The 25509-nt window shown below is 34.5% G+C and overlaps 1 protein-coding gene across 7 annotated transcripts in view; it reads right to left on the bottom strand.

Annotated features, from left to right (window-relative positions):
* The window catches only part of BBS9 (Bardet-Biedl syndrome 9), a 281332-nt gene that overhangs the window by 140757 nt on the left and 115066 nt on the right, over positions 1-25509 (bottom strand). For all 7 annotated transcript variants that reach the window (XM_033511950.1, XM_033511949.1, XM_033511954.1 and 4 more), the window contains one exon: positions 15521-15703. In XM_033511950.1, coding sequence (XP_033367841.1) covers positions 15521-15703 — 183 coding nt within the window. The remainder of the gene's footprint in view (positions 1-15520; positions 15704-25509) is intronic.

The following is a 25509-nucleotide window of genomic DNA, read 5'->3' as shown; positions in this document are numbered from 1 at the left end:
AATCTGTACTGTGGTTTTCAGTGACACAAACAAATCAAAGGCATTCCTTTAAGTAAGAATCCTGGATAGGAAAAGTCCTACTATTTGTGACAAGGTTATTAGGTTAATGCATAAAATCTAATATATGACATCTATCTCATTTTTGCAGTATGACATGCAGATTGACTCCTCTTGATCTTAAGATGGAATCTTAAATTACACTCTGTGATGAGCCTATGTGATTAATCCACAGCATCTATAATTAATGAACTTTGAGTCAGTCACAGAGCTTTCTCATGCCTGTTCATGACAATCTCAGAGCTTGGATGGAGTTAGAAACTAACATAAAGAGCTTTGTGGTCTGCTAACTCCACGAATGACAACATCTCTTAGTATTCAGCCACCTGTAAGCAAGTTCTATGTATGTGCTGCCTACATGAACACAAAAGTATAATTCATCACTGTAGTATTAATATTTGCTCTCTCAATGTTTCTGATGGGCTGGGACTTATTTTGGCAATTCTTTAGTGACTTCAGAAGTTTTGACATGACAATCTGGAATAACCCAGCTCTACTTGCTGATAAACTAACAGAAAGTAACACCAAGACTGCTCTTTATGAGGCAAGTACTCAGAAAAGAAAATTCAGGTACCCAGTTAACACAAACCAGAATCTTCTAGTTTTCAAGCACTTTCTCATGATGTATTCTACTTGATTGAAAATGCTCAGCCAAACAGCAAAATTGCCTACCTATGCAAATTTCTATGACTCAGTAATAGTAACATTTGAAAGAATAATGGTGTCAACCCTGCCATAGCCCGCTGAGCAAATAAGGTTTATAGATCTCTTCAATTAAATACATAATTGCTTTTGTGAAGGACACTTCTTTTAACACATAGAATCAAAGGCCACCTTCGTGATCTTGTTAAATTCCTAAGAACAGATCCAGGGCAGACACTTACAAATGCTCAAGTATACCAATGAGGCCACACAGTCATATGCATTTCGTCCTTGTCCAAACACTCTCTATACGGAGTGTCCCTGAAATGTGATGTGTGTGTGTGTAAAATATTTACATTTTGTAGAGGAACAGGATCACCTGCTTTCTTAGTCAGCATTTGCCTTTCTGACTTCAGAAAAATAACATTAACCTATTATCTTATCTAGATTTCCCCCCATAAAAAAATCCATAAATTAGAACAAAACCCACATAAATTCGAAAAATCATGCCAATCAATCAATCAAATCTGTAGTAGCTTAGCATTTTTCAAATATTCTAGAAAGAGTCCATTAGAATGCAATGCATCCACTGACCTGTGATGGTGACAGGAAATCATCCATTCTGCAGCCAATTTAAAGAGGTTAATGAGCTGGTAAATGCTGTCTACATTCCCACACACTGGGCAATGAAACTTAATATGTACAAAGCACCAAAAACAGCCAAGCCAGCCACTCCTAATTATACTACAAATCATGAAAAATAAGAACAACATAAACATAAGAATCTTGAGTTTCACTAGAAGACAAAGAAACACATGATTAACTGTTGTCAGCATACAGTAGCTCAGAAGCTGGCCAATATGTCTCTCCAAATAAGTTGTAAAATTGCAGGCAAAAGCATTTAAATAAAAGCACTGAATTACAAGCTAACAAAAGTCAGGAAATTAAAAGTGGCTAGTATTCTGTCCTTGGCTCACACAGGTATGTTTTACTTTATACTACAGCCTTAACATTTTCCAACCCTTGTCTTGTATTTCATTTCCATGTAAAATTGGTTTCTCAGTAGACCATAAAACTATCTTCTCCAATTCAAGGTCTGTTGACCTAGTAAGTCCAGTCAAATCCAAAGCAGATTTTATGATTAATGAAAGAGTAGACAAAAGCTACCTCTAAATGAAAAAAAAAAACTTGTTAGAAAACTGTTCAGGTGATTTTGTACAGCTAAGAATTAATGGCTGCAAATAAGACTGCATTTGTCAGCAATTTTTATTAGTGCAAGGGAAGAATTGCAGGAACAAGAAAAATTCTTCACATGTTAAAAAAGCTGAAAGATGTTTGAAAATACAAGTATTCTCGTCTATAGCCCACATTGCAGAATGTTTCTACTGCCACAGCTGTAATATTCACTAATGGCTTTCACTGTAGTATTCTGCATATTTGAGGACCGAAAGTATCACCTTCAGGTGTGTGATACCAGTAACCCATTATTCTACGACCAGTGAGCATTGCCCTGACTGTGACAATAAATGTCAGCCAAGACTCACAGAAAAAGGCATTATTAAATCATCCAAATTCTGTATCTTATTTAAATACATAAGAAAAATATTTAATTCATCAGTTTTACTTTTTCATTGGGAAAGGCTAGGCTTCATGTTTTGCATATGTGCATTATTATTTTTCTATTTTAGGTAATTGGAAGAGATTGGCACTTTCTTTTAACCAAATCAAATACACTGCAGGTATTGATTGCAGAGTATTTGATTGTATTCAGTTTTACATGGAAGACCAAAGGTAGACTTGTGATACTAGCATGGCTAATAGCATATTAGTACATATCACTTTTGTTCCATACAAGTTGCCACAAAGAATCCTCACATGTCATGGAATATCTGAGTGTGACCATAATTATACATTCAATCTCACTCTGGCAAAAAGCTTCATCCAGAGTACCTTGTTTGTAGCCTGACACTTGGCGGCAAGATTCCATTCCCCAAGAGTTTAGATGGTCAAAAACAAGGTCAACAAGACATAGACAGGGGCAGGATCTGAGAGAAGGATTTCCATATTGCTATTGTGAAGAGACACAGAGCACCTATGTGTGGGAGAAGTTTGAGATAGGGCCTATTGTCAGATTTGGTAGGTTTACTCATATAGTGTACCTTCTTAATACATTTATAGTTAGCATATTTCAGAGATCTACAAATGAATACTATTTGCCTTAAGTACAAATAAATAATCCTAATAGCCTATCAGTCAAACTTGAACAAGATTCCTATGTTGTGTGCATAAGCCAGACAAGTATTTGATTGTATATCTTTTACCTTGAAAGCCTTTATCTTTATTAATAATATTCCTAAGGCAACAGCCTTTTTCCAAGCTGCCTATGATATAATTTATGATTTATCCTAGAGTGACAATCAAGGCAGCTCTGAAAGAATTCAAATGTAATGTGAAATATACTGTATAAACTATGGAAAATTGGTGCCAGCCAAATTATGGGAATTCTTACAATTTGGCTGTCTATATCTTATTTCTTTATTTTAGACAAAATAGTGATTTCATCAGTTTTCAAAACTCCTAGAATACTTGAAAGTTCACAATATGAATTACATATTGTGTAAGCTTTTATGCTTAAACACCAAAGAAGAGGTTTCTGTATCTGAAAGCATTGTATAAGCTAATTCACAAGAAACGCTCTTGTGTAAAAGCACTCTGCTTTTACAGTGATTAAAAACATTATCTTTTTGTTACACATACAAACCAGTAATCCACAGCTACTGACCTGGTAGTACCCAACACAGGCACAGACCATCAGTAAATTTGGCCAGGAATTTATTGTGGTACCAGTCCTCCTAACTCATATTCTTCAAGCATATTCTATATTTCTAACTGATCTATTTGTCTCAAAGAGGAGATAACAGCCACAGAAGCCATAAAGCAGGCATGCAACATCTGCCTGTGCTGTCAGAAATGGAAATTAAAAACCCTCCTTTTGAGTGTCCCTGAAAAATTATGGCTAAAAACAGATTAATAAAGCCTTCAGGAGACCTTTTGAAAAGAATTGGAAGAAAAGGCCAACCAGTATACTCAATGTCTATTTAGCACCCAGAAAAAAAAATGCAGCAAAATATTACTTAAGTCCTAATGTATTACATCGTTGGATGTGCCAAGAGAGTATATTTTTTAAGAAAATGTTTTCTAAGAAAAAATAACTCTTGGTTGAAGAATGATACTTGCAACAATATAAAACCAGTTTTATTTAACACAATTTATTAGAAACACCAGTCACAGATTATCTAGAATCTTCTACAATTCACGTTTGCATAAAAAAAAACAAAGCAAAAGCACCTTCACATATATAAATAACAAAAACCTACCACTGAGATAACTGAAAAACAGAGAACTGGCAAAATCCTACAGAGTAGTGGAATTCAAGTCTGATGAAAATCCAGACAAATGACTCAAGCTTAAATACATTCCAAACCTATTAAGTGCCTAAGAAGGACATTCGTACTGAGCACACAATAAAAAAATCTCAATTGAAGTTCTTAGATTAAACCTGCTCTCTATAGTCATATCTTTCTTTAAATCATTTACGATGCATAATGTTCATAATATTAACTTGATTCTGACTTCTACTGTCATTTAAAGAAATTCAGTTCTAATAGGAATTCATAGATTGATGAAAAAAATATCAAAGTGAGGATATACTTGAACATCCCAGACAAAGTAAGAGACAGAACAACAACAACAAAAAATAAAAAAAGGAGGAAAATTAGTATTATATGTAGTTCTAGAAAAATAATTCAAAACAGTAGATTAATCAATTTTGCTTTAAATCATGGAAACCATCCTTATTTGTGAGACGATACTCTGAAGTCAAACTACTGTGAAGAGCTACATTACAGCCATTATGGACTTTTAAATCTTATTAAGGGTTTGGACTTGGCGAATTTGCCTACTCCAAACAAAGTTACTTCAAACACAAGAAATAAATGCCAAACAAGGGACAAAAGAAAATGCAAATCCCTGAGAAGTACAAGGTTACATCTTGATAACTGACCACAGTATGATCAATCAAGTTCTGCAGGGCTCCTGTAGGGCACAACAGATATTTAAGGCAAAAACTTGAACAGTCTGTAAAGGAAAACAAATAAAAGACTACAGAAAGGAATCAAGACTTGTACAGGAAACTATGAGATTTCTTTACAATATTTATCAAACTGGTTAGGATATAGCAAAATAGATCTGTGCAGTTATTTAATATTAAGTATTTATGCCAGCAACTATTTTTTTACATCTAATTCAAATACTAGTCTCTCACATTTTGAGGTTAATAGACTGCAAAAATCAGATTTAGCAAAAATCCTTTGTGAATAAAGTGGATCCATTTAAAAGTCTATCACAGACACACTTGTAATTCCTGCACAGCTCTGCTGTAAATGCCAGTCATAACAGAAAGAGCAACTTTATCTGCTCAATATGGAAATATTTATTTAATAGGAACTACAGCAGCATAAATAACTCTCTATAAGAACTTTTCATTTTGAGTCCTACTTGGTAAATACATATTGATAGCCTATGGCAACTTTACCTGAGAAAAATCTTTATGACAGATTTTTTCTTGGAAAGTACACTTGCCTGGAAAGTACACTTGTTTAAAAGTTTCCCTGGTATTTTCGCCCTCTGAAGTTCAATTCCCAAACCACCAAACACTTTTGCATTAAAAATAAATACAGTTTTTGGAGGATTCTCTTCTGTGGACATTTAACTATAAAATAAGGTTTGCCAAGCTCTCCTTCTATAGTGTCTTCAGATATGGAAAGAAAGTTAAAAATGCATATGGCTCAGCAATCAAAACAGTGGTTTTTAAATTATCTTATAGAATAGGCGATATTTTTCTTTTAGAAATGGTGCTCCTAAACTAATCTAATGGAAAAATCAAACTGTAGAAGAGCAATATTAAAAGCAGTGGGTGTTTTAGGAATCCAGCAAAGTGAGCATTACTAAATAAAGGTGAAAGCATGAAAGCTGCATGCATGAGGATATGACTTCTATCTTTTGAGATTTTAATTTATTTTTCAAGTCAAATACTGAGCAAAGTCCTGCTCACAGAAAAAAGAGTTGTGGTTATCAGCAGCTGTAGAGTTTTCTGTATTAAACAACTGGTAACATGACTGAAGAGTGTAAGAAAGCAAAACCTGTAAGAAAGAAAAATTCTGGGTGGGGATCATAGTCATAATATTTCTAACACTACTAAACTCTTGTATGCTTTTGAGATTAGTAATTTACTCTCAGGAAAGTGCATGCTTCACCAAAAAATTATATACCAGGATGAATATAGATGATGGTTTTATTTGCTTCTCCATGAAAATTTAACCTCTGTATACTGCAATCAAGTTTCCATATAGGCTGCCTCCTTTCACATTGGATGTTCTTCATTTGCACATTACAAAATTAGATTAAAATTAAATTATAATTAGATCACTAGGCTTCTTCTTAACAAGTATTTATCTGTGTTACTCAACTCTTCTTTCAAGTTGTCTCATATCTCAAAATTGGAGCAATACAGAGTGTTTCCTAACACCTGGTTTGTTGGGTTTTTTCCTGGACAACAGTGGTCTTTTAAGAGTGGGTAAGAGACAGGGAAAAGGTCATACTTCTTCAAAGGATAAATTATAACTATATAATTCTACAGTTATTAATCTAGTAATGCTTATTTCTTGTAATATTAATGAATCCTACTTCATGGGTTTCTGCAGACACTATTTCCCAAACCTGAATTTTTGAGAGATTTTTTTCATATTAATCTTCTTTTTAGCATGACTTCTTATCATCATTGATCCCTTCTAGGAATTGATGAAAGAAACACTTGTTCCTTTCTACTACATTAATGAAATGGCTTGACTTCTTTTGTTGCCAGCTTCAGAAGTCTGTTGTCTTGATTTTTAGCACTGAAATCATCTAACACTTCATCTTTCTTTTCCTTAATAACTTCTCACCAGGAAAACTGAGGTGCTATTTGGGTCTTGCAGAGGTTGTCAAACGTGTCTGCAGGCAAGAAAACACACCAGGAGTTGTGCACCTTGCTGAAGAATGCTACATGTCCAGCAATAGGTCTGTCATATATGAACTCTACAGTTAGGCCCAGCAAGAAAATTTTTAATATGGGGAAAAGGAATCAGACCTTGTTACACTCAGCCTAGAGGAAAAAAGTAGATAAAACTTGTGCTAAAACAAGGTTATTGAAACTTCTCATTGCATCTCGGCCCATACTCCATCTTTTATATCACTGATACTCTTGGAGATGAACTTTCCATCTTCCAATTTATCTCTTAGTAGTTTGCCAATACAATATCCTATGAAATACTGACAAATGAGTATGTTTCCAAAGCCTGTGAAATATGGAAGCACACACACTAAAATATTTTATAACTGGAAAAAAAAATTGTTATAAAGTTCATTTCCTATTTAAATTCTCACATTACTTTAGAACTGCACACTGCTATCTTTAAACTCAGTTCTGTTGCTTCAAATTGTGGAATTTCTATTCTCCCAAAAGGCACAGATGAGGACAAATTGAGTAGTGGTAAAATGGACTTGCATGTTTACTTGGATAGCCAACTTTCACTTTTGTGCTAGGGGGTTTTGGGTTGTTTTTGTTGTAGGGACAACAGTGTCTTAAGCAAAATTCATTAACTCTTCCACTGTTTGTACAGATTCAATTTATAAACTGTTTTACTTTTGAGATGTCTAAACTATATTTTTGCTTTTTCAAACTTTCACTTCATTGAAAAAGCCAGGAGATGATGGAGAACATAAATTGTGCAATTTTTATATTTCCTTAATCTGGCCTATTTTAATGTAAGCCTCTCACTACCTGTGAAATATCCTTCTTAATCTAGGAATTAAGACAAAGCATATTGCCATTAAGTAAAAGAAAAATAAATCCATCTGAAAAAATGACTACTCTAAAAATCATGGTAAAAACAAAAAGCGAGTTTTTTTTCTGGGATCTTGTAACAAGATGAAAAATTCATATGACATCTTCTGTATGATATCCCTATCTACCTATCTCTGACATGATATATTTGTACATTCCAGTAGACAGATTATACAACAGCACACCATGTGAACAATACCTATATGTTATCTAGTAATGACTAAAGAATGCTACATGATTTTAACTTAGAGCCAAGAATAACCATCAACAACTTCAGGACCAAAAATAGTCTCACCACAGCAGGTTCCCCCCACTTGCCCCAAAAAACAAAGATTAGCTTGGTGATTAGATCTTGATACACCCTCTCAGAAACATTTCTGACCATGAGATCTAAGAAAAATTATTAATTTAGCTGCATACCATTGTTACATGTTCATTAGAAACACAGAACTTAACAAAATTATTAGAACTAACTCATTTTCTCAGAAAATGCCATGAGCTATGGTTAGATACAATGTTACTAACATAACACTACAGTATATTGTTATTATTAACAGTATCATAGTTTTGAACTGATGCCAATCAAAGTAAAATCAACAATAAATATGTGATTTTCAATTCTCTAAATCCTTTCCTATTAGGAGATATTAAGGTCATACGCTAGTGATGCTGAAACAGATTTGTTGTTTCAGTATATAAGAAATTCCATCAGAATTTTACAATCAATCATAAATCCCATTACATTTCTAATATACTAGTACAGTACTGATCAATACACAGAATCATAGAATGGTTTGGGTGGGAAAGGACTTTCAAGATCCTCCAGTTCCATAGGCAGGGACACCTTCCACTATACCAGGTCACTTAAAACCCCATCCAAGCTGACCTTGAACACTTCCATGAATGGGGGGTACACAACCTGCTCCAGTGCATCACCACCCTTACAGAAAAGAATTTTTTCCTATTTTCTAATCTAAACCTACCCTCCTTGACCTACCACTACATGCCCTTGTGAAAAATCCCTATCTTTCTTCTAAACCCTTTTACTGGAAGGCTGCATAGCAAGAGTCTGAGGATCTTCCAACTCGGACACTATATCAAGGGAATTCTCCACTGACAATAAACTTCTTTAAAAGAAAAAAGAAAAGCAAAAGAAAGAGCCACTGATTATATATATATTGAGTGTTGAGACCCTTTGCTGAACAACATTTCTGTAATCACTGTAATGCATCATTCTTGTCATTAAGCAGTTTAGATGACAACTGATCTGAACTGCTGGTATGCACCACATACTCACTAATTACTACTACACTAAAATGGCTCTTTGTACCTGAACCAGACAGATCACCCTAACGAGAAAGTTTAGAGGTCCCTATTACAATATTACATAAAGAAAGATGTCTGATAACAGAAGCTTATTTAATTTATCAAACAAAGAGTACATCTCTTGGGACAACTGCTGTATTTCACAGGGTATCCAAATTACTTTAAAAGAAGGTGATATATGCTGGAAGCAAACTAATCGAAGCAGAACACAGTTCTGCCTTGACTAATTTACACCAAGAAATAAGATTCCTAAGTAGGTCTCTGCTTACAACAAGAGACAGCGCACTGAAGATTAACTTTAGGATCTCCAATACCAGCAGAAAAAAATAAGATGAATGCTCAAGTTAAAATTAATTCTCAAAACTTTTTAATTAAAATACATATGACCAATAGGTATATCAGATTCTCCATTAGCATAAGGTTTTTACGAAGGTTGAATGCTTGTTCTGAGCTTGATACAGTTTTCAGGCAATACAACTAAACAAGACAAGAATACAACACAACAGTACAACAAGAGTTCTTTTTGTCCTTTGACAATTCATAATGCATACCAAACCTATTTCTGCATAATTTTGATTAAATCAATTTTATGCCATCTCAAAGAAATAGAGAAAGCTTTATTTTTTGAAAACCATTTGTATTGCCAACCACCAGAAGCAAACCTGTTAAAAAAATTAAAACCTTACCCCTTCTTATCAAACCCCAGAAAAACAGCAAATGATAAAAAATATGAAAATACAATTGGGCATAACTTGTTTTGATAATCTTTTGAAGGGGAAAGCATAGATAAAGATATATTATAAATTTTCACTAATCCATAAAAGTTTCCAACATACCACATTAAGTCTTTCTCAGATCAACAGAATATTGGCACTTTTCTGTTCTACCCAGAGAATTCACTGTGAGGAATCACATGAATTTAGCTACGCACAAAGATCACTACATAGTAGTGCAATGCCTTCAATTTGCTATTGCTGCCATAACCCACTGTCTTCTCAGTAAATAAAATTAACTGCAGGAAGAAAATTATTAGCAGACACTTAAAGAAACTGTGATAGTGCTTGCAGTAGTAGTAAGACCATCTCTTCAAATTCCTTCTTTTGTCCAAGTTACTTAACATTTCGTCTTCTGTGTTTAGACATTCCAACACTGTCAAATAATCAATCAGCTTGAAAGTCTGCTTTTAAGGATAACAAATAAAAGTAGAAACAATTGCAGTAACTTAGTGGCTTTACAACCACATATTCTTCTGTCCACCTACTCATATTAAGAGCCACTGAGAGACCTGGGGTTGTGTAGCCTGGAGAAAAGGAGAGGGAAAAGGGGAGACCTTACCACACTCTTCAACTCCCTGAAAGGAAGGTGCAGCCAGGTAGGAGGCAGCCTCTCCCACCTGTACAACCAGCAACAGGACAAGACAACAAAGTCTCAAGCTGCACCAAAGGAGGTTCAGGCTGGACATCAGAATGGGCTGCCCATGGAGGTGGTGGGGTCACCATCCCTGGAGGTGTTCAGGAAACGACTGGATATGACAAAGGTTGGACTCCAGGATCTTGAAAATCTTTTCCAACCTTGAAGTTTCTATGATTCTAGTTATCTCTGGTATAGTCCGGTATGTTGCTAGCAGGCAGAGCATTGATTTCCATATCAAAACATACTATAAAAGAATATTTGAGGTACTTGAACCATGCTTTCTTAATTCTCTTATTGTCCAGCTGGGTCACATACACACGCAGGAGCAAAGGAACCCAGACAGAACCCAGGCATCACTACTCCATTTTTAACCTTTCTCCCCAATGCAGGACTTTCCCTGCCCAGGGAAGAGTGGTAAACTCATTTCTTCACCTTCTGACCCTCATCTGAGCCAAACTAAACTTCAGGAAGACTGATCTTTTTTACTGAAAAATTATGGGGTTCATTTGGAAAAGCTGTAACTGCCTTCCCTTTATTCTGGTGATTAAGGGTTTAAAACTTACTAGCTTTTTTTCCCATATTTATTTTCAATTTAGATGCTTCATTGTACCAGAAGCATCTTCCTGTTGCATGGCATTGATTCAAATAGGAGAAAGACTTATCTATTAGTTTTGATCATTAAAAAAAGTTATTCAAGGTCATTTAACATAATTTTCAAAGCTGGAAAAACGGCAACAAAATTCATGTGTTTTTTCTCTCTAAAACCACTTGCAGATGCATTATCCACCTTGTTTCTAAAATGAAGGAGGGGAATAAACCTAATGTATCTGCTGTAAACTTGTCTGTTCACAATAATAAAGAATACAACCATATGGAAAACTAGTTCCAAGTTATCCATCATCATGGGCCACAGCCTTGTGGTGGTTTTGGGGTATTTTGTTGGTTTATTGGGTTTGGGGTGGAGTTTTTTGTTACGTTTAAGAAATTTTAACTAAAAGATAATTTGTACTAGCCTATGGAAAACAAGAAAATATTAAATATTTCAGCCTATTTTTAAATATTTCATTCCGGTACACAGTTGGGGCTTTGCATGTAAGAAGTGGTTACAATGACAAGTGGAATGTAGAAAATAAAAGGCACAAAAAACTAATTCCAGATGATTTGTACTGCAATCAAGGACTAGGTTGGATTAATTACAAGAATTAAAGTGACAACTTCCAATAAATTCTAAAAATTAGAGTTCATAAAAATTACTTTTGCCAAAGATGCAACGATTAGCTCAAAGCTTCAAAAGTACTGGACCGCAATGGAAAATTCAGAGAAAATTTTTTCTAATGTCAGTCATGACAGAATTAATCCTGCTGTAATTACAGAAATAACCTTACCTTTGATTTGGAGAGTTTACTCTCAGTAAAAGATTCTTTCCACAAAATGATATTTTTTACATTACCCAAGAGCTCTAGAGCAAAACTCATTTGCTATCATGCTTTAAACTTAGAAGGCTATCTAGTCTTTCCCAAATGAAAGACTTTCTTTTTCTTGTGAAATACATTCACATCATCTTACAAAAAGCAGAGACACATTTGATAGTAACCCCTGTGACTTTAAGAGGCAATTCAGGAGTTTTTTCTAACACCATTTCTTTTTCATCATTGCCTTAAAGTATATTTTTCAACTTTATCTAATCAACACTGTGAAGTGGTAAATTTATAGTCCCTAATGTAAGTTAATTACTGTAAATCATAGAGTCAATTAAAATATGCATTTCACCCTCAGGCATATTTTTCTTTTAAATTACAACTTCAGTAAAATCTTAAGTTCTAATACAGACATTTACTTGGTTGGTATGACTCCAAATGTAAATAAAGATGGAAATGTACTTCCTCAACACCGGTTGATAGCTATTACTATTAACTATAGTAACACAAATTTAACTGTGACAAGCAAGGAATGATTCTGAGCAATGAAGCATTTGTACATCATTATTTAGTAACATCAGGAGAACTATGAAAATATTTACTCTTCAGTAAAGTTGCTGTTGATGGCTGTACTGCCAAGGGCCCTCCATCAGTCTTAAAGTCAGAATGTTTGTATTGACAGACATATTCTCCCTTTGTAATGTCTTAAACAAAGAAAGCATTAATACCTTAACCATCAAGCATATGAGCCATCAGTCAATCCAGACGCCATCCAACCATTATATCAAGACTACCCCATGTAGCATGAACCCTTTGAACCCTTTAAATTAGCCTGGACAAATTCCCGCCTGACCCAAACGGATTTCCTATCGTAAACATATGCTTTGTCACAAATTCAGCATTTTCCAAATATCTTTTTCTATCTAGAAAACTCAGCTTGGTAAAGGATAATCACTGAAAAACACCCATTAGAATTGTAAGGGTGGGGGGTGTTTGTTTCAGACTTTATAATACCTCAAATTGCTGTCAGTCCCTGTCAGAAGCTAATCAAAAATGTGTTAGTTTAGCAGAACAGTGACCAACTCTTCTGAAAAAAATGATTCATGTAACAAAACCTTTGGTACATTTTTAACATTATTAACAAATCATGGATTCTTTTGTCTCCAAAAGCATCCTAAAGTGTTTTTCCACTGTGTATTTCAACAGATAGAAAAACATAGGACTCAAAACCAATATGCATTTGAAAGCATAGCTTCCATGCAGCTGTAACACTATGCTCTGAAACAGTATTAATATATACTTCTATATTCTGAATATGGATTTTATTTTAATCCCACAGTAACAAAGTACATTGGACAAAAGAATGCCTAACTTCCCTGCAACTACTTTTCTTCAGTTTTAGCATCAATTTCTTAGTGGCTTCATTAGCAGAAGAATTAGTTCATTTATCCCACTGAGACCTGAGAGATCTTACTCAATTTCTGATGCTATACTTCTACAACTGTGCAGCATTCATGAAAGAATCACTGAAAAAGAGGAATTTCCTTTTATTTCCAACACTGAACTGACTTTTAGTCGGTTTTATCATAGCAGTGCTATTTAGGTGTTAGCTAGAAGTTTACTGCCAGAAACAAAATATGATGCCAAATATCTGTTATCCGCAGAAAATATGCAGGTTTGCAGTATTTCTTCCACGATATCTTTGTAGACATGAAAACACAAATTTTATATCTTCTTAGACAAAAGTCTGCAGCAACAGAAACCACTTAGCAGTCTGAGAAAAAATGGTGACACAATGAGAACAGAGAATGCCACTTTCATATTTGCTAAATATCTAACTGAAGTGATTGCCAGGTCTAGAAACCAAGACACAATCTGCTCTAAATGAAATGGCATGTACGAGAATAATGTTGATGTTATGGTAAAAGAGGCATTTCTTTTTATGTTAACAGTGTATTCCAAACACTTCCCTTTTTTTAAGAAAACACTTCCATAGTTTAATGCTCACAAGGCACAAAATGTTCTGGAAGTGTAGACTGCATCCAAACTGCCTTCTGACACATTCCCTCCAAATAAAAATACAACAAACCATTGTCCAGAATTGTTTGAAGAGTAAATAAAAATTCTTCAGAGTATTTTCTTTCACTAGTGTTCTACTTCACTGCTTACAAGGAAACCTGAACACCAGCTAGGAGCTTCTGTCTCTAAATATCATTGGTATGTCAAAAGATTTCCCCATTCCCTGCCTAAGCTTCTTAAATTACATTCAGATTTCTGTGGTACCATAACAACTTCAATATGGCATGTAATTCAGTATTTTGTAAAGGTTTTGCTTCTATTTCCACCTCCAGTTATTGGTAGTTTACATTTTTCATCCTGACTGCTCTGCAGGATATACATCCTTACAACACTTATGTGAAGTCTTACAGCTTGAACACAGAACATAGTTAACCACCATGTTAAATCCACACCAAGATACAGACTGAAGTAATAGCCTGAATTACAGGACACAACAAATTGTACCGTATTTTAGAAAAACTTGCAACAAAGCAACCCAATTTCTGATAGCAAAATAAAAAGTAGTCACGTAAAAAACATTTGTTTGGGGTTCTAGGAGATTCATAGGAACTTTCTTTGAATTCAGTTTGTGAGAATGCACGTTCCTCAGTCATGAAGCTTGATTTTCCAAGTTTAAATGAGGACTAAATCCAAAACAAATCTCAACAAAACTGTTTTGCTTTGCCTGCCATGACTCAATATCATGTAAAATGCCAAAACACTTTTTGCCCCCCAGGTGGAAATGGCAGAAGATCCTAGATTCACTTGGAACCTAGCACAAGCTTTCTAAAAGACCACAAACCATTCTAAGTATTCTGAGTATGCACCAAAATTTGGATTCACTGTACATTGTAAAAACCCTGTGCAGAGCATGAAAATTAAAATTAATGTAATTTTAATTAAGATAATTCCTGAAACTAACCAGGATCAACTCTTAATTAAGTTGAGAGCATTCTTTAATTCAACTAAAGCAATGTTTAGCTGTGGACCTTAGGTGTAGATATAAACAGTATTCTTTTTCTTCACAGACCGTTTTCCAGATTTTATACACAATCTCACCTGGTCACACTCATTAAATCAAAACAGAATTAGCAAGACATCTACAGAATGCAGAACTATATAGAGCATGGTTTGGAATACAAGGAAATTGTCTATTCAAAGTATTTTGTCTAGATAACTTTCATTCATTATATAAACCACTGTAAATACACTAAGGACAAAGTATGGCAAATGATTAATAGTCTTAAATGTATGTACTGTATTTTCTGTGTGTACTTTTTATATTTCTATTGGAACGTGGACATCTATGTTATAGAGCATTTATATTACAGTCTTCAAAACCTGGGGGTATTATTCTGTTTGTCCTAACCACAGGACAGAAGGTAAAAATCAGCTAAATTTATGTGAGACACTCCTACTTGGCTTAGTAAGAAAAGGTTAACCAGAATTTAACTGTTATCACCCATATCCTCTATTGAAACATTCTGCAATCTACTCCTCCTTTTCCACTTTCCTGTAAAATCAGTGTAGCTTGCATCGAACACCTACTTAACAAGGCTACTTAAATTACTTCAAAGGACAGTCTTCAGCAAAGTACAGGAAGAAATATGGGAATTTAAGGGCTTAAAGCTCCGTGAATGAGTATTTTTCAAGAACCTCTTACCAGCTCTTGTGTATCTTCTGCTAATGGCAAAAACGTAGCTTCCAAAATAGCAACTTGATCAGTGCTGAGCTTCTGCCACAAACTAATCAGCATAATCACCAGATGGGTGGCACTTTTCAACTTTGCAAATGCTTGGAACATGTTGGCTTGATTTTCTTCTGCTGCATCTGCTAGAGCTATTACCTGCAAAAATTACAAACATCTGTTAAATATAATTTTACCATCCGTGAACACTCAACACAGAAATTACCTTTGGCACACTCTTGTTTTCCTTTAGAAGATCCTGAGGAATTCTGTTTTCCATAAACATAAACCACAGAGTATTAAATGAGTTATCATTTATCTAGATTTTTCTTTTGCATACCCAAGGCAATTTCAAATCCATATGGCAACAGGATTAATCTATCTAGTACAATCAGTGCAGAAAGGATTTTGTTTACAACATATTTTAAGGCATTCCTGAAATTAATCCCTATCATATCACATAATATGTGACAACAAACTAATTTTCAGGTTTATATCACACACTAATCTCCGTATGACCAGTAAGCCTACTGTATTAATCAAAAACAACACAAAGATTTTATGCTATTAAAAAGGCAGCATATAATTATTTCCATTGGAGCACAGCTGCCATCTGTTATTTTATTAACTCTCATGTCTCTCCACATTTTGTTGTAGCTTCTTCATCTTTTATGCCAAAATGTAAACATTATGGATCATGTATATGAAGGCAATATCACTTTAAGTGCCAGACTTTACAAAAGAATTTTCAAAATAAAATAAAAGTAACAGATTCACTTCTTCTAATATGGTAAGAGTTTTGCTGAGTATTTCAAGATGGGGAAAAACAGAAAAGCTGTTATGTGATAACTCTACTTGGTTCAGAAACAACTTGTCATTGTATATAATATTGTCCACTCACATCATCTAAAAAAAATTGAGCTTTTGAAAAATATTGCTGTTAACATCTTCATTCTTGAAATAGAATGTTTAGACATTTTCCTACCACTGGTGAAAAGAGAATATGACAGTGATTTCAATAGCCAATTGCTATAATGTCACTATGACAAGAGACTCTCCACAGTATTTGCACTGGAGTACTTCAAGTAAAAGAAAGGTATACAGGTTAGGGGTTCATCCCAGGGGACCACAATTTTGAAGACCTGTTCTCAGGAGTGCCATTACATCTCCATGCTACCTAAATAACACTTTTTTTTACAGAAGTGTTGATTATCTGATTTTTTTTTAAATCAGCACAAAGCACCTCTCTCAACCACTTTCTCTTTATTTATCTGCAAGATGGGATAATAGGTGCTTGACTGGAGTCGTGAAAAGCCTCACAGAAATGCAGTTAAAGTGTAATTAGTATTACAACAGAATTTACAAAGTAAAACTTGCAGAGCCTGATCCATTAACATTTTGGCAACAGCAGGAAAATGAAAATACTATATGATGCATCTTCAGCAGGGAAAGAGAGCCAACCAGCTGTTAGCATTTTGTGGAGAACTATTTTTAATCTGCAATGCTGGCATTAGAGATGTATGTGTGTTCCCTCCAAGCTCCCATGTGACTGGGAAGATAAAGAAAACAGCATTTTAGGGCACTATAAATATGAAACATTTAAAACAAAATGTGTTGATAGCTTTTGTTTTAGATTTTAAAATGTAATCTTTCCAAATAAAGCAGAGAACCCACAGGACACCCATGAGTCCAAACACTACATAAATCTGAGCCAAATAACAAAATAAACAAACAAAAAAACCCCAACTAACCAAGTGAAGGAGAACCAAGAAATTAATCCCAAGCAGTGAAAACCAACATAACATACTTAGTTCAGAGAATAGTAATGATATCACTGACATGTCACCTGATGCATTTGTGTTGGCATTCAATTTGCTCTGACCAAAGCCTTGATGCTTCCCACACCTCATGTTCTACACAGGGTGAAGTTCCATATTACAGTCCCTTTCCAAGAGTTACAGGCGACAAAGCCACCTGATAAGCACCACACTATGTAGCAAGGTACATCATCTGTCTCTGACCCATGTAACCAGTAATTGAATGCAGTATACAGCACAGCTTCATCTTTCTGAGACAAGCAGCAAAAACAAGTAAAATCTTCCTCAGTCTAACAGAGGCCTTCAAGTACGTAATCTCTTTTCCTGTCCAATATACAACTGAAAATTTGGAAAGAACAATGAATGAAGATGAATTTAACATGCTGATGAGGTGTGCTCATTCACTGGTATGCTTCCTATGTCATCACTGATTGGGATAGTACAAATTCAGAATTCCTGGCAAGCTACCTGTACCCCATTATGGCTAATGCTCAGATGATATTCATTTTGCTGAAGATCCAGGCAAATAGAGTTACCCCTGTGTGACAGCTACCTGAACCCCACTTACACAGCAGAGGCTACTTTCTAGAGTCATTTATAAATTCCTAGGTGATTTCTAACTCCTTCTCTCTTTCAATTGACACTCTACTATGTGCTTCAGAAACACAAATGGCATAAAGAGAAGTAACTGATGTAGCCTTTTACCTTATGGAGCCATCATTTTAGGGTAAGATTTCTTCCCATTTTATAAGCATAAACAAAGGAGATGTTCACCTTTTCACAGGCTCTAGGTGTAAAACAAATATCCTAGAGCTCCCAAACAATGCCTGATGTACCAAGTCCATAACCTATTTTGAAAGCAGTTTCATAAAAACCCTTAAGAAGGACAACTATTAAAATTTTGTCTTTGGCACAAAATTCTACAGTTCTCATGCACAATAATATAACACAAATGTTATAAAAGTGGTAGACCTAAGTTTTTAAAGGAGAAGTGCAGTCTTTAAGCATTGCAGGTCACTGAAACACAGCAATTAAATCTTTAGATAACTGCATATATACAAGTTCTACTTTACACTTGCAGAAAAATCAAGGAGAGGGAAAAAACTGCTTCTAAGTATGACTAATTTTGTTAACAAAGGAAGCAACCCAATATAGCTTTCTGAAATCCTGGAATATCCAGGACACAATATGAATTACCACACTATAATGTAGGCTTGCACAGTTGCAGCAATTTTTAAAAAGCCTCAAGACTAATTTCTTTACAATACATTGTTTACATAGTAAATACTTGATAGGAGGGGGAAAAAAAGGGAAATATTTTCACATTAAGTAAAATTACTCTAAAAATCTCCCAGGACACGAACTAAGAATTTTAGAAGTGTTTGGTGGCTCTTCATTCAAACACTTGCAGAACTTAGGAATGAGTAAGTTTTAACAACCTGACATTCACATTTTTAATAATTTTATTTTCACCTGAACATCTCATTTATATTTTGTAATATTTGAGGAAGATAAAGGTTCTGTACCCTTTGCAATCTGAGATCCTAATCTCTTCAGACTCGGTCATGATTTTCTCTATAATTTCCCAATTTTGTTTTCAGTTCTCAGAGTAGCTGTTCAATCTGTTTAATACCTATTTTATCATCTTTATAAATAGGCATAAAATATTATAAAAAAGAAAACTTCTCCCTGTCTCACTTTTTCACAGGATAGGTAGGAAAATACATTGCAACTGACAGTCTCAAATGTAGCTTACATATAAAGATTTCTGACTGACTGGAAACTATTAAGCAAAAAATCCAGTGATATTGCATAAGACCTATCACTGCCTACTTTACATTTTTCTTTCTCCTTCTTTTATATCAGAAAGCTTTCAAACAAAGAAAACTAAAAATCAGTTTTTTAAACTTTCTAAAATTTATGAAAGAAAAGAAAGTATCTGATGCAAGAAATATTTAAGAGGTACTGAAAGAGAGTGGAAGTACAATATTGAACATATATTTTTATAACTGATCAAAACTGGCTTTCAATTTATATTATTTTTAACATTTTTCTGAACAGACTCCTACTCTGTTCCAATACATGAAAAATAAAGGCCACTTAAGTTATTATGAAAGCATATTGTAAAAAAAAAAAGGAATTACTCTCTAAACAAAGATCATGCTTAAGATTTTTACTGAATTTCATATTCACAGTTGCAATGGTAGAGCTGAAATCCAGATATTTTTTTTTTTAATAATCTTGAGAGCTTCATACCCCAACACTATTACAAGGATTTGACTTCAATAATTTCCAAGCATAGAACATTTCTCAATGTTTTCAACTTTAAGCAGAAAGATGTCTCTCTACATTTATTTCATTGCTAAGTAGGCCTTGTAAGATGTCAAGCATTTGAAAATTGTAAACTGATAGTGATGCAAGTTTTAAAACCTGTTAGAATTCTCCATCATTAGTGGTAATGTCAGATATTTTTAGGGCATTGTTTAACTCCCAGCAGTAACTTCAAAATTAGTAATGCCTCTTGAAAAAGGCTTGCAACATAGCCCACTCTTGTACATGCAGACAAGTTTCTTGAGGCAATAATGACCATAATAACGACTCTCCCATGTTTATTCTAATAATATAAAAAAATACAAATACAATTCCAAAAAGACAAAACATTTTCTTCTTAGCTGGATAGGAAGTTGAAGAAAACTTTGAAAAAGTAAAGGGCAAGAAATGAGTGTGAAGTTCCAGGGAATTTCCTTTGTATTGGTAGTATACTTTCTTGGAGTCCCTAACACCATTGGGACTGAAAACTCTGCCAGATTTTACGCCATATCCTAAAATGGAGAACAAGAAAAGTGACAGATAATTTGGTTTTCTTTTTTTTGTGTTGTTTAAACAGAATAAGGGAAAAAGCAGCTATTCACCACTGGTAAAAAATTAGCCAACTATTCTTACTGACATCTAGTTCTAATACACTGGGCTCACCTTCTGGAATTTTGAAGTAACTTTATTTTTAGCACAAATGAAGTTTGAAGAAACAGAATTTTGGCATTTAAGAAATAGAGAATATCTATATGTCATCCATAACACTTATGAGCAACTCTTGTATGAAAAGTTTGTTAAAATATGAAAGATAACATCAGAAATCTAATTATTCTGAAATGAACACAGGGATGCTGAAGCTCACAGGTCTCTTCTGGCGATTGTTTTTACAGAATAATTTTTTGCAAGGAAGTTAATTGAACCAACCCTTTACAACTATTTTTAAGCAGAATTAGATCTTCAAAGCAGGATGTTAATGAATATAAAGCAGGAAAAAAATGGAAACCTGAGAAATGCTAATTATGGCTTCCTTATTGCTATTGACACAGGACATTTACTACTAGTCTCACTCTTTTCTTTTTAGAGAAGGAAAAACAGTTCGGTTGCCCTACCTCAAACAAGATCTAACACTATTTTTTGGTGTCATTTTAAGAAGTCTCCTTCACATATCTTAATTTACATAGGATTTGTAAGCATTCAAAGTCAAACGTGTTTTTTCTTACAAGCCCCTTTCTTTACCTTAATATATTAAATTCTTAATTCCCTTACTCTAGGAGTAAACTTTCTGTTTTTTTAAAGCAGCTCAAGTTTGTCTTCAGTTTGAGTTCTTGTTTTTTAAACAAGTCTCAAAGTGGTTTCCAAGCTAGAGAAATAATGATTAGCAGCCTGATTCCCTGTGCAGACCATCTCACTCAACAGCCATTGTGCACAGAGCTTTTGACAGGTGACTAAAGCTTTATGGAATGTGGGAAGAGATATCCATGTCAGGGAGCGATCTTTATCAAACCCTCCATCACCAGGAAGAACAACCATGTCCCTCTCACAAGGGAGCACTTCTAAACGCCGTGGCGTTCCCACAGCGCAGCAGTGGCGACGTGAGAGCGCACGTTGGGATTAAGTACCCCAGGCCACCAATTATCCGACCCTTATGAGAATGTCTCAGCTTGTGCTAACCATGACTGCAGCTTTTTAAATTGTGGCACAGGACCACCATGATGACAACAAAGCATCAATTCACTAGACGCCAAATACTCGACTTTCAAGTGAAGCTCAACATGGCCTTGATGAGAGAAGACAGCAGAGACAAAAGACATGGCAGCATGACGATCCATGCTTTTATCCGCATGCACACAGCTACCTCATGAAAATCTACTGCCTCACTTGATGAACATGGAATTACCGTGAGTAATTACTACAGCAATCTGTGCCTCTGGAAACAAGAAGAGTTAGATTAAGAAAATAGTGAGGGCTGTCAGGGAAGCTGTGTGGTCTTGTGTTCTTCTGTTGCTTCCATGACAGAATTATCACTAACAGCTCTACTGCACCTTTCTAAATTGGATTGTGCCAGAAAGCAATACGGTCCACAAGCATAACAAAGGTTGCACGTTTTGATGACAGTCCACTCAAACACTTCACAAGAGCCAAATGTATGTTTAAATGTCTGTTTAAATTCAGAATCCTCTTCTGAAACTTCCAAGTATCACAGCTGTGTCTTTCCACCACAAAACCAAAACTGGGAGTAGATTATTGCCACAGAGAATAACGCTGCATCATTTATTTTGATTCCTTCATTTTAAGAACTAGTGACAAAGCAGCACAGTAATATGAATATGGTCAGTTCAAAAGGAAAAAAACTCCATCTTTTTAGATTTTCCTTTTTAGAATACTCAATAAGAAAATGGGCTTTTTCTTCAGCAGTCTCTCTCCCCAGTTTTTATCTACACCATTTGAGTCTGGATAGACTTTTCTTGAAAATTACTGCAAAACATTTAGTGGGTTTAGAACCCCAGGCACCTGAGTGCATTATCCAAAATTATGTGTTTACTAATATATTTAAATCCAAATTAAAACCCTGATAGATCAATGTCATCCTGTTCCACAGCACTTTTCTATTTTGCCTGTACTAAGTATATAAACAACCTTTCCAGTAAAATCCAAGCATGAAGACCACCTGGTTAGCTCTACTTTAAATTAGTACATTCTAATTGAAGTAAGCAAATTCATATTCCTTTGATTCTAAACATGCAGCTCTTCATGTTCATAAATCAATTTCAAGATTTTTTTCTGTCTTAGCAATACTAATGTGGCAAAAAGCTGCCTGTTCGCATTGCTGTTGCCAGTTTACTGCTTATTTAAACTGATCTCAGTGCTTTATACTGCTGCCCATCCTGAGCTGAGCTTCCTGGTGTAAAGCCATGGGAACAGAAATAAGGAATTCCTTTTGTCTCTGGTGGTCCTGTCTGCAGTAAGGACAACAGTTAAGATTATTTTAACTTGATTAATATGCTTATCTCTATTTCTCTCTCTTTTGTATGTTATTGGCTTTTTGTGTTTCGTTGGGTTAGGGTTTCATTGGGGTTTTTTTAAGGGTTTATTGTTTTTGAGATACCAGATAAATTAATATGGTCAATAGTAACAATACAAAAATGATTGTTTAAATACTTGACACCTCCTCTCAATGGCCTAACCACAGGTAAATATCGCAAGCAGCTTTGCATGTGAGAAATTAGAACAGTGAGTAAAACTAACCTATTCTTATTTGGTTAAACTATTAAAAACCACAATGGGGGGAGGAAATTTCCTGAAAGAAAGCTACAAACATGTTTGAAAATATATAAGGTACTTTGCAATGAATTTAAAAATAAGTTTTACATTATAAAATCCAAATTTAAAAGTGGAGTTATAAAATTAGTAGCTTATCCAAGTAACATCTGTTACAAATTACATAAAAACCAAAAACACAGTGAGTTACAATGAATCCTTTACTTAACCCTTCAAAACAAAAGTTCTATTTAGGCAAAGGGATGTGCTAAATAGCACACAGATATGTCACAGAATCCGTAATAGTCAATGAATGTTGAAGACAGAGTTTCACTGTGAAGCTGTGGTTGAATTGGCAGCAATGTATATAAAATACAGCCAAACATGAGCTAAATGGAGACAGGGAGGTGGAGAGCTTGGTCTGTATCACCAAATACATGGCATTATGTAATGACGATCAAAAAAAATCTTTACAGTAAAGGAAAAAAATTTAAACAGTTGAAGTTGCATGCTTTATATGTTTAAATAAGCTTTGGACCTAGACAAACAGTTAAAAAAACAGGAGATTCAACCCAAAAAATTTTAATTGCCTATTGGTGCAATTAAATTATGGATGGCCAAGAAATCAAAACACATTAGATCGCACTTCTGCAAAAATTAATGTACAGTGAAGCTCTATGGGTTAAATTAAGGATTCATTAACTCCAGTGGGAGCACTGCATCCACTCAGTAAAGGCAGAATTTCATGCTATCAAAGACCACTACTCCCACTGTCATCAGTCATATACACCTGGGGGGGAAAAACATTTTCAGCATGTTAAATATCATGTTATGAGAGTAGTTTTAAAAATTTAGAATAAATCTACAAATTATTGCTTCCCAGAAAGTACACTGTAAAATATGTCCTAGAACAGCTTTGTCTCATATCTATATCTTAGTGTAATAATGAAAAACAAAAACTTGTTGACAAACACATCTTGAAAAGAGTAATAAAAACAAATCCAAGTAATACATAATATAGATATTTTCCCCTCTGTAAAAATGAACACAGAGCTATTCCACCAAATTCTATTCTGACACCTTTAACAATAAAAGTATCAACATTAAACAAATATGCAAGTTGAAGATAGTGAAGTTCTAACCTGAATTCCAAGCCATTGCCAATCCCACTTGCAATTTTGGCATTTCTACTTTGTACTGAATTACCTGAAGAAATTTCCAGAACTCCCCATTCAGAAAAAGTTAGTATGTAATTTTAAGTTATTAAAAAAATTACGGTTGCTAATACAGTGTCTAAGAGTAAGACTAAGAATGATTAAATTAAAACTACACATTCTAGAAACAAATTCCAAACACAGAAATCAAAGAAAATGGGTGGCAGGCTAATCAGCAGCTCAGATTTAATTATAACACTAATTTCATTAAAATTTTCTTTCTATTTTGAGACTTATAGACTTTCTCTGTTACTAGTAAAATCTTGAGAACACGTGACAGTACATTTGGAAATAAAACAAGCTTCCCAAGTCAAAGTGCAAAGGTCACCATACATGAATTGCTTGCTTGAATACTTTGTCTTTGAATTACAAGTTTTACGTAGTGTTTCTATTCTTTTTTTTTTTTTTTTTTTTTTACTGAGGGAGACATAACCATTTCAAAATACAGGAACATCATGATGAAATCCAGGTTCTGTAAAACTCCATCAAAAAACACAGTTTATAAATACTGAAGAAAATTAAGCAAAGAGAGAGAATTTATAGTCTTACTGGATTTACTAGCAAAAAAAAAAAAGTTTAAAAAGCATCATTTAAGAAAGTAAAAATTCACTGTTCATTTGAGGTGCTACAACAATAAATTTCAAAGAAAACTCTTGTGTTTCTCCACAGATGAAGTACAGCACAGACCACATGGATGCTTGCTTTACAATACCCAGCAAAAAAACCTTTACAAACTGCATCCTATTTCATATGACATTAAAATTCTAAGTCAACAGGTACTGCCATCTAGATATGATTATTTTCAGTGATGTAGTTTCATTTTGTGGGGGCAAGACAAGTACTGAAAGACCAAAAATATCCTACTGCCAAGTCACACAGCAGGCAGTCTTAACCTAATAATGAACCAGCAAAGAGTTTATCATATCCCTGCCTGAAATCCTTGATCTACAGAAAGTAAACAAACAAAAAAACAAAAAACATCTGAAGTACAGTGTGTTCAACAGCAAATCGTCAGGTGTTGATGAAGAAAACATACATTTTTAGGTCACCAAATTAGTTGTGCTGCCGATAATGGCCAATGATACTCATTCTTCTGCACACCTGCACCTTCTAACTCTCTTCTCTCAAAGTGAAGAATTAACAAAATTCCTGCCTGAAGTACCCTGCTAATTTGCAAGCACAAAGCCCATAGGTACACAGCCAGGTACAGTTTTCTTTACATGCACACCTGCCTTAGCCACACAATAAACTCAGGCAGTGCATTCTGCCAGTTATATATAAGATTTAGAACTTAGGCGGAAATAAAAAAAAATAAAATAAATAAATAAAATTGAAATAAAATAAATAATTTTTAAAAAACCCC

Source organism: Parus major, chromosome 2 (assembly GCF_001522545.3).
Source record: "Parus major isolate Abel chromosome 2, Parus_major1.1, whole genome shotgun sequence".
Classification (NCBI taxonomy): Eukaryota; Metazoa; Chordata; class Aves; order Passeriformes; family Paridae; genus Parus; species Parus major.
The sequence above is the reverse complement of the archived record's forward strand: the minus strand, read 5'-3'. Positions and strand labels throughout refer to the sequence as shown.